This window comes from Echeneis naucrates, chromosome 23 (assembly GCF_900963305.1).
Source record: "Echeneis naucrates chromosome 23, fEcheNa1.1, whole genome shotgun sequence".
Lineage (NCBI taxonomy): Eukaryota > Metazoa > Chordata > Actinopteri > Carangiformes > Echeneidae > Echeneis > Echeneis naucrates.
In genome coordinates this window covers 14635696-14651167 of record NC_042533.1, presented here as the reverse complement: position 1 = coordinate 14651167, position 15472 = coordinate 14635696, and the positions used below count along the sequence as shown (strand labels likewise).

General features: G+C 40.1%; 3 protein-coding genes across 3 annotated transcripts; all 3 read left to right on the top strand.

The window, feature by feature from the left end:
• The first annotated feature begins 300 nt into the window (after positions 1–300).
• LOC115036558 (beta-2-microglobulin-like) lies at positions 301–2351 on the top strand. Its single transcript, XM_029494768.1, has 4 exons — positions 301–431; positions 1086–1358; positions 1694–1729; positions 1853–2351. The coding sequence occupies exons 1-3, from the start codon at positions 368–370 to the stop codon at positions 1705–1707; spliced, it is 351 nt and encodes a 116-aa protein (XP_029350628.1). The 5' UTR covers positions 301–367; the 3' UTR covers positions 1708–1729; positions 1853–2351.
• A 942-nt stretch (positions 2352–3293) lies between these two features.
• On the top strand, positions 3294–5971 carry LOC115036807 (beta-2-microglobulin-like). Its single transcript, XM_029495163.1, has 4 exons — positions 3294–3483; positions 3654–3926; positions 4369–4406; positions 4503–5971. Exons 1-3 carry the CDS (start codon positions 3414–3416, stop codon positions 4380–4382), a joined length of 357 nt encoding a protein of 118 aa, XP_029351023.1. The 5' UTR covers positions 3294–3413; the 3' UTR covers positions 4383–4406; positions 4503–5971.
• Positions 5972–6947: 976 nt separating this feature from the next.
• Positions 6948–15367, top strand: irak3 (interleukin-1 receptor-associated kinase 3). Its single transcript, XM_029495511.1, has 14 exons — positions 6948–7043; positions 7525–7769; positions 8103–8312; positions 9460–9512; positions 9622–9670; positions 9820–9980; positions 10404–10468; positions 10551–10665; positions 11512–11630; positions 11925–12123; positions 12560–12622; positions 13025–13192; positions 13336–13672; positions 13879–15367. The coding sequence occupies exons 2-14, from the start codon at positions 7667–7669 to the stop codon at positions 13992–13994; spliced, it is 1758 nt and encodes a 585-aa protein (XP_029351371.1). The 5' UTR covers positions 6948–7043; positions 7525–7666; the 3' UTR covers positions 13995–15367.
• The last annotated feature ends 105 nt before the right edge of the window (positions 15368–15472 follow it).

The window sequence follows — 15472 nt, the reverse complement described above, 5'->3', positions numbered from 1 at the left end:
CAGACAGTGGGCCATGATACTAATAAACTGTAGGGGCTGAATGGACCACCCAGCCGTGGGGGTGTTGATCACAAATGAATGAATTCCGAGCCTGATCGCACAGGTCTTTCTGTGGTTTCTGAGAAATGCTGGAGATTCAGGGAAATACCAAAAATCGTCCCCATTGCACTGGGAGCCAAACCTATTTGGCCATGTTTTACCCAGTTACACCGTAACGGAAATTAACGATTGGCTGGCGTCAGGCAGTGGGCGGGCCTAGCGCCCTCGATTTAGAGCTGCTCCCTCATACTTTCACTTTAGCTTTGCTCACGGACTGCGACGGAGATACGTCTAACCGAGCACCTCACAAACAAAAAGTTCATCAACAATGAATTCGCTGCTGTGTCTTTTTATCGTGGCAGCTGCTTACAGCGCAGTGAACGCCAAAGAAAGTAAGTACTGATTTTCCACTAATTGCACTGATTTCTAATCCAGTTTAACGAAGAATAGCTGAAGTCTTGTCTTTAACAAAGATTTGTTTATGGATGAATGATTAAGCTTTATTTTTCTGAACAGTATTTACAATGTAAGACAAACATTCTGAAATTTTGTGAGAAAAACGAAATAAAACGTGCTGGGTTTTTTGTTTTTTTTTTTTTTTTTCATTTGGTGGAACTCCCCTTATTATTTTGTTTCGATTTCCTGTAATGTCATCTCTCCTGTGACAGCGCCCTCCTTTGGCAACAGTGTGATAAACATTGACTCAGGATCAACCTATAAAGTCTCAGTGACATAAATGTTTAAACAGTCACAAAGGAGCAATTAAACTATTATTCTGTCACCTGATGTTAAACGGGGAGGACACTCTCTGTGTTTGTGCAACAGTTTCACTTTTGTTTAAATGTGCAAATTCATTATTTTTTAGTTCGAACAAGCAGGTAAAATAAAGCTGTTTCAAAACAAGTATAAAGTAAAAAAATCTATATTTTAATGTACGTCTTTTTTCGTTTGTTTGTTTTATTTAGTTTTATCCAAGAAGTTGCATCAGTTAAAATGGCTTGATGTAATTTCCCTATTCATGTATTTTTTATTTTTTATTTTTTTAGGCCCACCCAAGGTTCAGGTGTACAGCTATCAACCAGGAGAGTATGGGAAGGAAAACACTCTGATCTGCCATGTGAGCGGATTCCACCCTCCTGACATCACCATCGAGCTGCTGAAGGATGAAGTGGTGATCCCTAATACCAAGCTGACAGACCTGGCCTTCGAACAGGACTGGCACTTCCATCTGACCAAGAGTGTGTCTTTCACACCCTCAGATGGACAGAAGTACACCTGCAGAGTCACTCACAGGAATATGAGGAAAGACTATGCCTGGGGTGAGTTGAAATCAGCAAGGAAACAAAGATCGTATCAGCATGAGATACAGCCAAATTAGGCAACAAAGACAGGGATAAGAACAATTTCACTCTTTAGAATACATAGAAAGCGCATAGATGTGACGGGTTACTCAAATGCCCTCAAAAGGGTGAATACAGTTCCAGTGTTATCACCATGATTCAAGAAAAAATACTTCCTTGTAGGTCTGCAGCAATTATAGGTATCATGTGGCAGGTCAAGAAAAGCAATGTCAAAAATGTTAATGAACGTGGAGGCAAGATTTAGAGCCATTAAAAATTAAATTCAAACCTTGTTTTTGTCTTTGTTGTTACAGAGCCAAACATGTAAATGTCAACGAATGCCCAGTTTGGTAAGTTATGTCTTCGCTGTACAGCTACTCCTCCATGCACTGTGAGAGGGGGGGTCGTGTTGGATTTTACCACAGTAGATGCTGATTTGTTGAAGATGCTATAATGTCATTTTCTCTCCCCAGTGTATTTCCTGATGTTTTGGCCTCAGCTCCAGCAGAAATTATTCTTCACATCTTCAATCAAGATCAAGATCACATTTACTTCTAAATTTCTCACTTTACCATAATAGCAATATCTAACCCGGGGGAATGTAAATGTTAAGTAACATTTAAGACAGCAAACATGGGCTGCAGGTCATTTTCTTCTTCTTTTTTTTTTTTTTTTTTTTTCATGTAATTTACAAGTATATTTCTTAGAGTGTTGGCACCTTATTTTCCTTTGATAATTAAATTATGTATATGATGCTGAAGTAATGAAACATTTGTAATATTTTGCATTGCACAGATGCAAATGATGACTTTACAGGTTTTTCTCTACCTAAGTCATACTCTCAATTTGTAATAAATCAGATTGATACATTATTGCGATATAGCATAAATAAAAATGTGTTAAGTAATTTCTGTTTGCCACTCCACAGACATTTGTAAATTCCTTCCTCTAAATAAAATCTTTTAAAAAGTGTTGATGTCTAATTCATTCAAATGCCAACATCTACAGCGCAATTACTGTCGAGATCTTGATCAATCTAGCATTTAAGGGCTTGCTTTTTTAAATAATTGTGTAGACAAGTGAGTCCCTCAAATGTTACCTTCCTCAATGCATTGCAAGTGTGATGGTGCCACTGGGTGATCTAATACTGATCCCATATCTGCCTTATAAAGGATGTGAGGTGTAATTTCTCATATACTGTGAAAGGTACAGTACATTTATAATTTGGGTAAAACGTAGAAAAACAAAACATGTAGAATCAAGCCAATTTCTCTCTGGATATTAGGTGATGGCAATACTAATTGTCCAGCTGGCCGGTCCTCAGCCTGCGTTTGGCCCATATCATATTGATGAATATTGATAAAGTTAGAAGATGAGTATGTACCAATATTGGTCCAGATGCGGATCTACAACCTAACTTTCAATATATGGACAGTGGAAATAAGATAATACTGGGGCAGAAGCAAACAAACGGGCTCAGCAAAGGGCTGTATATACTCTGTATTCTATATTTACTAAAATCGTTTTCAATTAGATGACTACAAATATGCTTACAAATACAAATAAGCTTTTATAGTTACACCTTTCCTTCTACAGCTGAGATTAGGTGAAGGTAAGCATGACATTTTCAATTTAAAAGACAAAAGTTTCAGGCATCCCGTCAGTACACTTATGTAAAGACAACATGGGCGTCGATAGATAACGCTGATGGGAATGAAGAATGAACGCTTGCAGATCGAGTTCAAATGCGCCACTGAGCAACATGTCGGAGTGATTTTTCCTTAGCAGCAGCGTTAGCTTCTCCAATTGGGCATAAAATCTCAATGGGCGGTATTATAATCTTTGTCAACCCGGGGATCTTTTCAGTTGGCTGGGCTAAAACGGTCCCATCGCGGCTGCCCGTTTCACCGCCTGAAGAACCGCCCACCAAACCCGTCCAGGAAGCAGCCGTGACAATAACACACACATTTGCTTTCGATTTGTGATCTGAAGACGTCTTGACGTCTTGTTTTCTTCAAACAAAGACATCCAACCATGGAGATGTGGCAGTTCACCGTTTTCCTGAGTTTGATTGTCGTCGTCGGCTTCTCAGCAGCCAGAGAGCGTAAGTGAACCACCGTATTCTATATACACTGAGAGATTTGCGAATGGCGCTGCGTCACGGCAGGTTCTCCGTTTAAAGACAGGCATGGCCTCTGGCTTCTAACCAACAATCGACTGAAAGCAGACTATATTTGAGTTCATGTCTTCATTAGCTTCTTTCTCTTTGTGTAGTTCCTCCTAAGGTTCAGGTGTACAGCCGTGATCCCGGATTTTACGGCAAACCGAACACCCTCATCTGTCACGCGAGCGGCTTCCACCCTCCAGCAATCTCCATTGACCTGCTCAGTGGCGACACGGTGATCCCTGAAACCAAACAGACTGATTTGGCCTTCGAGGAGAACTGGAGCTACCATCTTACCAAACACGCACCATTCACTCCGAACAAAGGACACCGCTTCGCCTGCAGGGTGACGCACATGGGGAAGACCAAAGTTTACTCATGGGGTTTGTGTCTGACTCTCTCTTTCATACTGACACGACCATCGCTATTTACAGCACTGATATATCAGGTTGTCCAAGGTTTACCCACGATGTCATCATTCAGCGTAGTAAGAAATAAATACAGCACTGTAATATATTACACTACCAGATTGCTATGTCTACCTGAACACACTTATGAATCACAAATATCACTTGCATGTATAGGTCTTTTTATCGCTCAGGTATTAATATTGGACAAAAATCATGATTTTATACAAAGCAAAATCCAGGAAAGCAGTGACACAAGTGTGAGCATCTTTTTTTTTCCTATTACATCAAAAACATAAAAAAGGTGTCAAAGCAAAGGCAGGGTCTGTCGAAGAATCAAACACAAGAAGTGCTTGGTAGCTGTAACTGATGACTGAATGTTTCTGAGCATGGGTGTTCTTTCTCTCTCTCTCTACAGAACCAGATATGTAAGTTCTCCGTTCCACCCTGCCCTAGGTATGTACCATACTCATCAATGTCGTCAATCAATTCAGTAAACAGGTAATCTGTGTAATAACTGAGTGACTTAATACCTTCCTTCTTTGACCACAGTGCTTAGACTCCACCTGAAGAAGACGAATGGAGTTGTCGCAGCAAATATTCATGGCTTGGTTTGAAGTCACAATTAAAAGCCCTAAAATGACTAGTTCACATGAATGGATATGAAAAAAGGACCACAGACTCAACAGCATTGCTGACATATCAGCAAACATTCATATCTCGGAAAAACATTACAATCAAGACATCACTTGCAGAATTTCCCTCCAGGGATTAATGTTGTTAATTAATGATTAATGTAGTGTCTGAAATAAGACAGAAACAGCTTTGTAGCTCAAAAATAATGTGAAAAAAGTTTAAAAAGGAGAAATAAAAAAGAGTTCAGTCTCTTTAGAGGTTAATTTGTGGTTATTTTAAGTGGGTTAGTATGAGGTGGTCAGTTGTTGGTTTGTGTAGATTCAGCTCAGCTCAGAGTTTAGATCAAACAGCTGGTAGTACCAGATAAGGTGAGTGATGAGCTGCTCTTGAGATGGTCATCAGAGAAAACATGTTTTAGAGATTTGAAAATGGACAGAAAAAAGCTCAAATTACTCCTTTTGTTATATTAGGAATATTTTAATAAGATATGTCTTGCCATCAATCAAACCTTTTGTTTTGAAACTTTTTTTTTCCTCATCTGTTGAGCCAGTGTATGACTATGCACACACACTTACACTAATAAAGTGTGAAGCAGTATGGTAACTCAGCAGTTGACAAATTGCAGTTTGAAACAAAAGTGTAGTTTGTCAGCAAGATACAGTAGTGACAATATTCCAAATCTAGCCTCCACTGAAAAAGGTGTTATTTTTTTCTGTGCCTTTAAGTATCTAAAACATGTTTTTCAGATGATACAGGGCCTCCCTGTGGCTTCTCTAAACTGGTTTAAAGGTGAATCTGAGGAAAGTACCTCACACAAGCTCATGTCAAAGTGCCCAACAGCTCAAGGGGATTTTCAGGTCTATCAGGCACAGTAGACACCTTTTTATATTATCATGAATGCTTGCATTGCTGTGTGTCAATGAGGCTTAGTTTAGCGGTTTTCATAATATTGGTCTGGGGAACCCCAAGGGTGCTTGAAGGGGCTCCATGGGGTCCCCAGCAAAGGAATCATATATTTGTACTTTTCCTGGATCCACTATAACATCAATTTATCAGATCAGATTGGGGTTTTTGATCAAATTTTTGTCAGCTTTGGGGTCTTTAATGTCAAAATGTTACTAGTTTAATATATATATATATATATATATATATATATATATATATATATATATATATATATATTAATGAACTATTAATTTGCACTGTTTTCCAATTTAAATGATCTGACATGATTGATAATGTATTACTCTTGCCTCCAAAATGAACTCCCATGTTGTTTCTGCGCTACTATTTATCTCAACACAAACTGTGTGTATATGATGTGTGTATTGTAAATACATTTTATGCTTTTTTGCTTGGGTAATTAAAGTATGGAAAACTCTTAATGTTGAGCTTTTTGAAAAGAAATGTGATATGTCTGTCTGTCTGTCATCATAGGACAGAGTTCCACAAGGAGTTGTAGAACATTGCATGGCCTCAGAGTGTAACTGTCAATGCTGGGAGGATTTCTGGTTGGCCAATCACAAAACAAAACACGAAAACATTTCTGAAAGGTTTGGAACTGTGGTCCTTTCTCGCGATGGAATATAACCTAAATCATATATTTAAAGGGGAAGATGACCAGTCAGCTGACTGGTGATGGGTATACAAAGAGAAGCCTGTGTCATATTTACACTGTGGTCGAAAGAATGGATTAAGATCACAAGGAAAGAATTTCAGAGACAGACATGTCACCAACACAGGAAGAGGAGAACACACATGCAGTAATCAAAGCAAATAGGAACAGGGGCAGTGACGGTTTGAGGGGGAGCAGATGGGCACAATGTCTCAACACGTGTCATGTTATCATGACACGTGTTGTGTGTGAGTGCTTGGTGAACTAGATCCACGTCTCAGACATAGGCTTTTATTTAACACCTACAGTGAGCCTCTGACTTTATACTGCTGCCATGTGCTCATCAGCCATGTAGACAATATAGTGTAGGTCTACAGAACAGCCCCGGTGCACTGAGACTTGGATTCCTCTGAGGAATAGACCTCTGAAAGTGAGCTGTGGTACCTGGACCAATATATTAGACGTGGAAGTTGTGTTGTGGAGCCTCCATGAATCTGGACTTGCTGGTCCAGTTTATCCCACAGATGCTGGACTATATTAAGGATCTGAGGAATTTGGAGCCAAGTCAACACCTTGAACCTCAAAGCATTTCTGAACTATTGTTACAGTGAGGCACTGCTGAAAGTGGCCTGAATCTGGTCTGAACCAGGTTTAAGTCAATACTACTAGTCAAAGTAACATCCATGTTGATGAGCGCGTTCACATAAAAAGGGGCGTTTATGCGTCATTTGACGCCATTTCCGCAGAAAAAATGTCCGATTGCTTCAGCCAAGAGGCGCAGATTATGATAATGGAGAACTATGAGGAGTTCAGACCGATAAAGCAAATCTTCCACGTTCAAGGTGAAAATCCAGTGCAGTTGTTACGTTGATGCTCTTTGAATTTTTCCAAGAGTAAACCGAGTCGTAAACTTGAACTCCAAGCTCATCGATTGGCTCTACCGTTTCTTGCTAACGTGAGATTGGCCGCTCCCGCTGTCACTCCATCTGATGAAAACAGCGCCTGCACTTGCACACCGGCGTTTCCAAGGAGAACAGCGCTGAAACGTAGCAATAGAAAACTAGAAGAACTACTAGAAAACACAGTGAACTGAAAGAGTTTTATTCAAACGTTTATTTTCTTTACATACTTGCTTCTGTCTATGACAGCCTTGTTGCCTCTAGGCTGTAGTGTTGTACATATTTTGAACTTCATATTGTTAGTACCCGTACTCAAGCCAGTTGCCCCCCCCATCGATAGATGGATGGATTCTGGAAGGAGGAAGTGTTGCTGGCTGACTAACGGCTGTAGGTTTGTTTTTTTGTTGTTTTTTTTTTGTACCAGAGTCTGACTGACTCACGGGATTTGGAGACGTCATCTGTCACCACGCCATGTGAAACAGCTGCAGGGAGTTTCCGCATTTGAGCAACAGTTGCTGTTCACCGATGTATCCGTGGCCGTGTGTCACAGAGGCAGCAGACTGCAGATGGACACCTCCACTCTCCTCTACGATGTCCCCCCAATTGTTGTCGACAGCCTGTGCCGAATCCTGGACAGCGGGGGGGACAGCCTGGGATGGCGCGCACTAGGTGAGAATCCACTCATTTAGTTATCATTAACTAACAATCCTTCATCAGATCAACGAAGCTCTATGGAATGTAGAACTTCAGCACTCATTGTTTTGTATGTCATTATTAAATCATTCTAACCGCCCCGTCTACACCTGCTGTAAAGCTCCTTGATGTGACTTTATTATGAGTTGGCTCTATATAAATGAATCTGATTTGATTTGATCTATATGCACGTTCGTTTTAAAACGGCAATGCTGTGGCTATGTCGGTAAAGGCAATGGAAGAATGGCTGAACACCTGTTCATATTTATGTGCCCACACTCCTTTCTATCAACTTTTCCCGGCCTCCAGCCAGCCGGATCCTACCCAGTCAGTTGGAAGTTCGCACGTTGGAGCGCTTGGAGGCTGCAGGCCGGAGTCCAAGCAGGGAACTGCTGTGGACCTGGGCCCAACAAAATGCAAGAGTGAAGGACCTACTAAGGGTGCTGCAGGACATGGGCCATTACAGGGCCTTGCAGCTCTTCCAGAATTCAGCTCAAGGCCCCTTCCCAATGGCTAAAGGCAAGTACAAACTACAACAAGTAGGACTATGACTGTTAACTTATTAAAATACATGAACACAGATTCTGACTGAATGCAGGGCGCTGTTATTTTTAGATAAAGAGAGGCAGAAAAAGGAAGAAATAAAAAAAGAAGAACAACTTAGTTGCCATTTGCACACCTTGCACACTGTCTGGGTACACAGGAATTCTTGTTTAGGAGCTCTGAGTCATGCCAGAAAAAAAGATACATAGAAACGAGCAAATATGTAATAAATAATCAAAACAACAACAACAAAAAGGAAAATAAATAAAAATAAATTAAAAAAAAGGTATAGTAAAAACAAGCTTTGAGAATGAGGTACTCTATATTCCAATAATTCTCAATAATGTATCTCTCTAACTGCTGTGTCGCTGTAACTCGGCGTGTGACAAATAAAACTGCTTAATTTTGTACCTCAAACGTAATAAAAATAATATGATTATACATTAAAAATACACTTAATATACTTGAAGAATACATAAACATACAATTACATTTTGGTTATCCAAGCCTCAGCTGATACAAAGCTATATCTTCACCTTAATGTTAAGGAGGATGTACAGTGAGGTTAATGGGATGGCATAACAAATTACCAGTCATTCAGTTTTCTTCTTGTAGAGGGTTTGGTGATAATTGGAATGATGTGGACCAATTTGTTGGTCACTTGAGGCTGTAACTATACATGAATTCTTACGTAATTAAGGGAAGACCGTTGTTTTGTTGCTTTTATAAAGAGTTTGATTGGATGCTTGGTGTATAAACAAACCAGTGCAGAAAAAAAGATGTTGTTTGGGAACATAGCATTGAAACGTTTGTCTGCTCCCACCATTAAGGTAGTACATATGTAAATAGCTCACAGATAATAACTACAATAACCATAATACACATCATTTCAAAGGGCTTACCAGGAGGATGACAGATGATAGATTTTACTGTCTTCACAGGGTTTGGCTGTGTTGGTGCACAGTGCTGGAAGAACCCACAGCAGTGTGCGAGTTGAAGATAAATCACATTACACAGCTCGCTCTTGGTTCTTCTTGGCCGTGCATGCCTGATGTAAACAAACCACATAGATTTGATCATCATGAGAAATGTTTTTTTTTTTTGTTTGTTTTTTTTTTTTCAGAGTTACCGCTGTGCCCCAATGTCACAGCCGCAGACATTGGAGCTAAAATGGAGGTTAGTGCAACTGTTGAATCTATTCAGCCTTCAGACTATTGGGGGCCTAGCCTACTTATGAGCTGTTAAAGGAATTAATGACCATGCTGTCTGTATCTTTTCTGATTAGGAACTGCCTCAGCCAGAGGTTAGCTTTTCAAGTCAAACTTCAAGCCCCAGTAAGTGAAGTTGACATAAAGTGAGACATGCTACACACCAATAAAGCGTTGTTTTGCTTTGAGTGAATTACTATGATTGGTTTCCAGCCTGTAATTTTGAGTCTTTGTGAGGGACAGTGTGATGTCACACTAATATGTCTGTGTTTCAGTGTCCACTGAAGAAAACCAGTCCCCTTTTATCACCTTCCAAAACATCAAAGAGGGAACCAGAAATTTCCATGAAGAAATGAAAATCTCAGAGGGTCATTTTTCTCACGTCTACAGAGCACAGATTGGAAATAAAACATTTGCAGTCAAGCTTTTTAAACAGGTGATTTTCTCTAGTTTCAAGTCTTCGATATAACATAATTTTTGCTTTTTTAAATTATGGTCTTATTTAGAGGAAAATAGACTGTAAAGAAGGGGATGTATTAGGAGTTGTGGCAACTGTGGGATTGACTGGACCACCCAGTCAGGATAGAGTACAGAGCAGGTCAGATCCAGCCCTCGCTTCTCCTCAGTTCCACCTTCTCCTCCAAATATGGTTCCTTCTGGTTTCAATAAACGAAGATGGCTGAAAGACAAATTCCAAACTGGAGGCTTCCAACAGCAGCTCACAGACACACACACACAACTGTTATCATGTATTGAAGCAAGTCCGTCTAATGTTAAATATTTAAATTGTTTTAGCATGTAGTAAAAGTGAATGTTGTGTTTTTCGGCTGACTGAAATCTTTTCCACATCTTTCTCCAGATAAATAACATGTCCTGGAAGAAGCTGTGGGATATCTTCACTAAAGAAATGGAAGTTCATCATTTGTATGTGCCAACGCCTCATATTCAGAATACGTTGTGTGTCTGACACAGTTTGTCCATTTTTAGTTTGCTATGTGTTACACAGGTATCAACATCCAAACATCTTAGACTTGTTGGGCTGTCTTTCTGATGAGGGCCATTACTGCCTGCTCTATCCTTACCTCCCCCATGGATCACTTTCTGACAAACTACACTGTCAGGTAAGATATTTGATGGCCTATTGCAGTTGTTTATCCTGTGATCTGTCCGTTATGAAGTCATTGTAAAGCAAGTTCCTGTTTGTGTCTTTGTCTCCAAGCCATAGCCCAACATTTTCTAGGTAGTTCTTTCAATATCAGAAAACAGGAAGTACACTTGTGGTTTAAATATGATCGGTGGTTTTGTGTTTGCATGTTTTGGTGATATTTTCGCAATGACAACTATCCCAGTAATATTTTGATGTTCAGTGGCACTTTCCATCTCATTGATAATAAATAGTGACAAAATCTCTTCTGCCTGTTGGATTCAGCTGCCATGAGTTTGTTTTGCCTGTCCTTTGTTAATGAACAACACCTTCTTGGACGATGTGTGATGTCCATCATCTAAGCACACACACATACCTAACTCTCACTTTACCTACATTTTGTCTTCGTGTTTTATGGTCACAATGTCTTCTATGCCACTTAATGTTTGTCATTTATTGTGTTTTTCTCACCATTATAAAAACAAAAAGTTGAAGGAATATAATGCAACTATACATTTGCTTCAATATAACCTTAAAATACAGAGGATTGTGCGGCCTTTAGTCCAACTTTTGGCTATAAGTGCCTGTTCTTGCATTATGTACCTCGGGTTGTGTCTTGAGCAGGTTCTGATATCCTGTGACAGTGTGACAGAGTTCCATGTTTGTGCTGACTAGCATTCATTTTTTTTAGCCTCTTTCCCAGGTTTCCAATTGCTGCACAGGTCATGTGTTGTTCCTGCCTGTGAGGGCTTTTACATCCATTTTCAAGTAGGCTTGATTCTTTCAGTTCTATGAACGTAAATGGTACATTGTCATTGTACAGGATGGAGAGAACCCTCTGTCTTGGCAAGAGCGTCTCGCCATCATCAAGGGTGTTGCAAAAGCCTTGCATCACCTCCATACAGCCCAGCCCTGTCCAGTGATCTGCGGAAACATCTCTAGGTAATAACCACCAAACACACACTCACTTCACTATTAACTCACTCCAGCTCTAGTCTTGGAATGCACAGAAAGTGTGCTCCACCCCAAGGACAAATGCAGATATGTTCAGAAACTTGTCCAAGTCTTAGATTAGTTTCACGTTAACTTAAATGCATTATATTCTTTTTAAAAGGGTTGTACCATTGAATGTATTTTGGGACCTCCACTCTTTGCCATCTTTTTCATCTGTGTTGTATCTCTACTATCTGTGACATTCAGAAGTTGACACACTGTCTGTGTGACCTTTCTCTACAGTGATAGCATACTCTTGGATGATGCCCAGCAGCCCAAGCTGTCTAACTTTGGGTTGGCTCGTCTACGTCCTTATTCAGCCAATCCAAATTGTACCATCACTCTCAATAAAAGTTTCTATAGCAACCCGGGATACCTCCCTGAGGAGTACATCCGAGATGGAAAGCTTTCCTTCAGCCTGGACGTTTACAGCTTTGGAATGGTGATTGCAATTCGATTATTTACAGCTGGGTTTTTACATCATCAGATTGTCATTAGGGGTGAAACTAGAGCAAGAAAGTCATCACTCATCAAAGACTGCCAATGTTCTCCAGCTACTCTTTATCTATGGCTGTGTTTGTGTCCTCCTGTGTTCAGACCTCCCTGTGGTCTTAGATTATGAATCGGGTCTAGGTTCTATATTAATACAGTGAAAGTATCAAAAGGTTATGCTCACACCCTGTATTCAGAAACTGAGCCTTAAAACCAGCTATTTGGACTTCTGGAACTTTTTGATGTCATAAGAAAGCATTTTAAAAAAAATTTATTCAAAGGGACACCTTTCACAGTAAATGTTTATAAATGAGCTGCTGTCAATATAAAATTATGAAAGTTGTGCATCTTTTTCATTCCCATTAAACAGATTTTCTTGGTTTCAGGTCATCATGGAAACAGTAACAGGACGTAGAGTCATAGAGGACTCACCAAAACAAACTCTGCTGGTGAGTCATCACAAGTAGGAACTTTTTATGTAGCCTGCTCTATATGCTACACACACCACTTAAAGCTTTTACACACACACACGTTTTTATTGATTACATAATCTGATATTTTAATTATTTACATTTGCATTTCTCCTTAATGTTTCATTATCTCTGCAAGCTTGTGATCTCGCTGATCTAGACCTCCTGTGAATTCCTGCATCATGAGGGTTAAGATGAGCTCTTTTAAAGAGTTATATATGTTATAAGTGTAGAAGGTTTGCTATAGTGGACAGCGATTCATTAAACATCAGGATTCATGACTCACAGTATCACTACCATCAAGTCACATGAATGTACGGTGAGTTAAACCAATAGACTATGTAGAATACAATGTGATTGTCTGTCATGTTCCTCTTTCAGAGAGATTTGCTTGTCTCTGAGGTGGAAGACAGTGGTGGTGTGGACTCTTGTCTGCAGTTTTTGGATAAGGCGGCCGGGCAGTGGCCGACTGCCTTGGCGCTCAGCCTTCTTTCTCTGGCGTTGGACTGCACTGCCAGTCGCCACCGGCAAAGACCAATCATGGAGGCTGTAAGCATTAATAATCTGGAACAAAACACACTGAGCTCAAAGGTTTTAATCATAAGCATCATGATGGCAGGTATATCCACTCTGCTGCTGGGGCCATTTCAGTAACTGTGGATAAGGTAAATGCTGTCATTCTGTGTCCTCAGGTACTTCAGAAACTGGGCCAGCTACTTCCTCCGCCCCCATGCCCATTTGCAGACCAACCCCACAGTCTGGATAATGGAAGCCCCAGAAACAACCTTCAGAGCCCGGTGTACTCCATACCTGTGGAGCAGGATGAGCAGCAGAGCCTCTGTGCTCCTCCAGCAGAGGAGGGGCCCTCTGAGTGCAGCCAGTCTGAGGTGACCTATCTGAGTGAGGCAGCAGTAGACCTGTACAGCAGTTGGCCTGTGCAGTGCAGCTGCGCGGCTGAGACAGGAAGTTTGGCTTGTGAGGACTGCAGGGCCAACGGCTTCACCGCCTACCACACAGAGAGTCCTCAAGGTAAGGCTTTTTAAGATACTTGGTTCTTTATCACCTGGATATGAGAAAAGACAGATAGTCCACAGATACACAGATTATCCAGATGTAATCCTCATTTGAGCCTTTGTCAGGACTTTCTCTTACTGTATGATCCCGATCAGACCTGGTCAGAATCAGTCATTGCGATCATTTACAAAGTAATCAATTGTTGTGTTGTGTCATTTCAGGTGACTTCAGTGTGGTGGAGAATGAAGCCAAGCAGAGACTGCGGACAAAATTGAGTCTGTATGACAGGAGGTTGGTCAACACAGGGGAGCTGCTCTCTGACATGGGACTACAGTAGAGAATAGGATCCCTCCCCCACACTGTGACACCTAAAACTTTTCTCATTTAGAGGCTGAGGCTAATTACCAAAAATATAAAATAACATTGCCTACTTCAGTATTATAGTAGTATGTTATCAGAAAAGCCCCAGTACATCTTTTAGTTACTACCACCATTTAAAAAGCTAAGATTACAATATTACCAATACTGCTGTTACTACTAATGTGTCATTGAGACTCTTACCCAAATGTAATATATTGAATATATGTAATATATGAACCTATTATAGATTTGAACAATTTCACATATTTAATTCTAAAAACCATCAAACAAACATAAAGAACTTTGCTTTGCTTTGGCCAACTCAACTCTGCTGTGTTTCTCTTTATTGTCGAAGCTAAAATGTGGATAACTGCAACACAAAAACACACCTAAGCAATTGTGTACCTGGCGTGACAGCTTGATGTTTCGCCCCCTTTTCCCCCCTCTAAGGTGAACCACGCACTGTGACTGAGTTGGACAAACTAACAGAGAAAGTTTATTTTGGAATGCTCTACTTTTACTTTACCCCTCCAAACAACACTTTCTTTGAAGTCTGTTGGTAGAGAGGAATAGAAGGTATTTTATTCACTCTGTATGACGCAGTAGTTCTGTGCACAGTATGACACAACTTCAGAAAGGTCAGCCAGGATTTGGGCAATGCTGGAGGGAGTGTGGAAATACGCAGGCAGATCATTTTCACATCTTCTGGGACTGCTCTACTATTAGACTGCTGGTTGGAACCAATAGGAATGTTTTATGCAATAATGGTTTTTGAGATTAAATATGCCTTTTCTACAATACATCTGGGGAATATTTTATCCACAATCAATTCCAGTGAAAGAAATAGAGGCAGTAAAAAAGTAATAATGAGAAGGTGGCTTTCTAAAAAACAAGCAAAAGGGAATTAAAACCATATAAGAAATGTGAAATATGGAAAAGCTAACTTTTTCTCAGTTCTGCCTGGGAAGGGCTTGGGAAGCACCAAACTGCTCGAACTTTGGGCTTGTTTGTTTTGTTTTGGACTTGTGATGGAATTGTTACATGGGAGGATCTATTTCTTTGATGTTGGTACAAAAAGCAGTCTACTGTGAAAATGTATGTTTTTCTTAAAAAAAGGATTAGGAAATGACTATAATGCTGACTTAACCTACTTAAGATTGACACCATCTATAGCTGTAAAAATTATACAAATGTGATTGACTGACCTACTTTGTTGTTATCTTTGGACTAATTTGTTTTTCTACATGTATCAGGGCTTTTTCAGTATTATGTGTGTGTTACATGCTTGAGAGATTTGTATATACGTTTAAGTTTTTATTTTTTTATAGTCAAAATAAAAATCAGAATGACCTTTTGTTGGTCTTTCCTCCACCACACCTCAGTCCTCAGTCCTGACTTTGAGGCCTAACCACCATCTAAACCTCACATAGTGACTCCACATTATGCACTGCCACC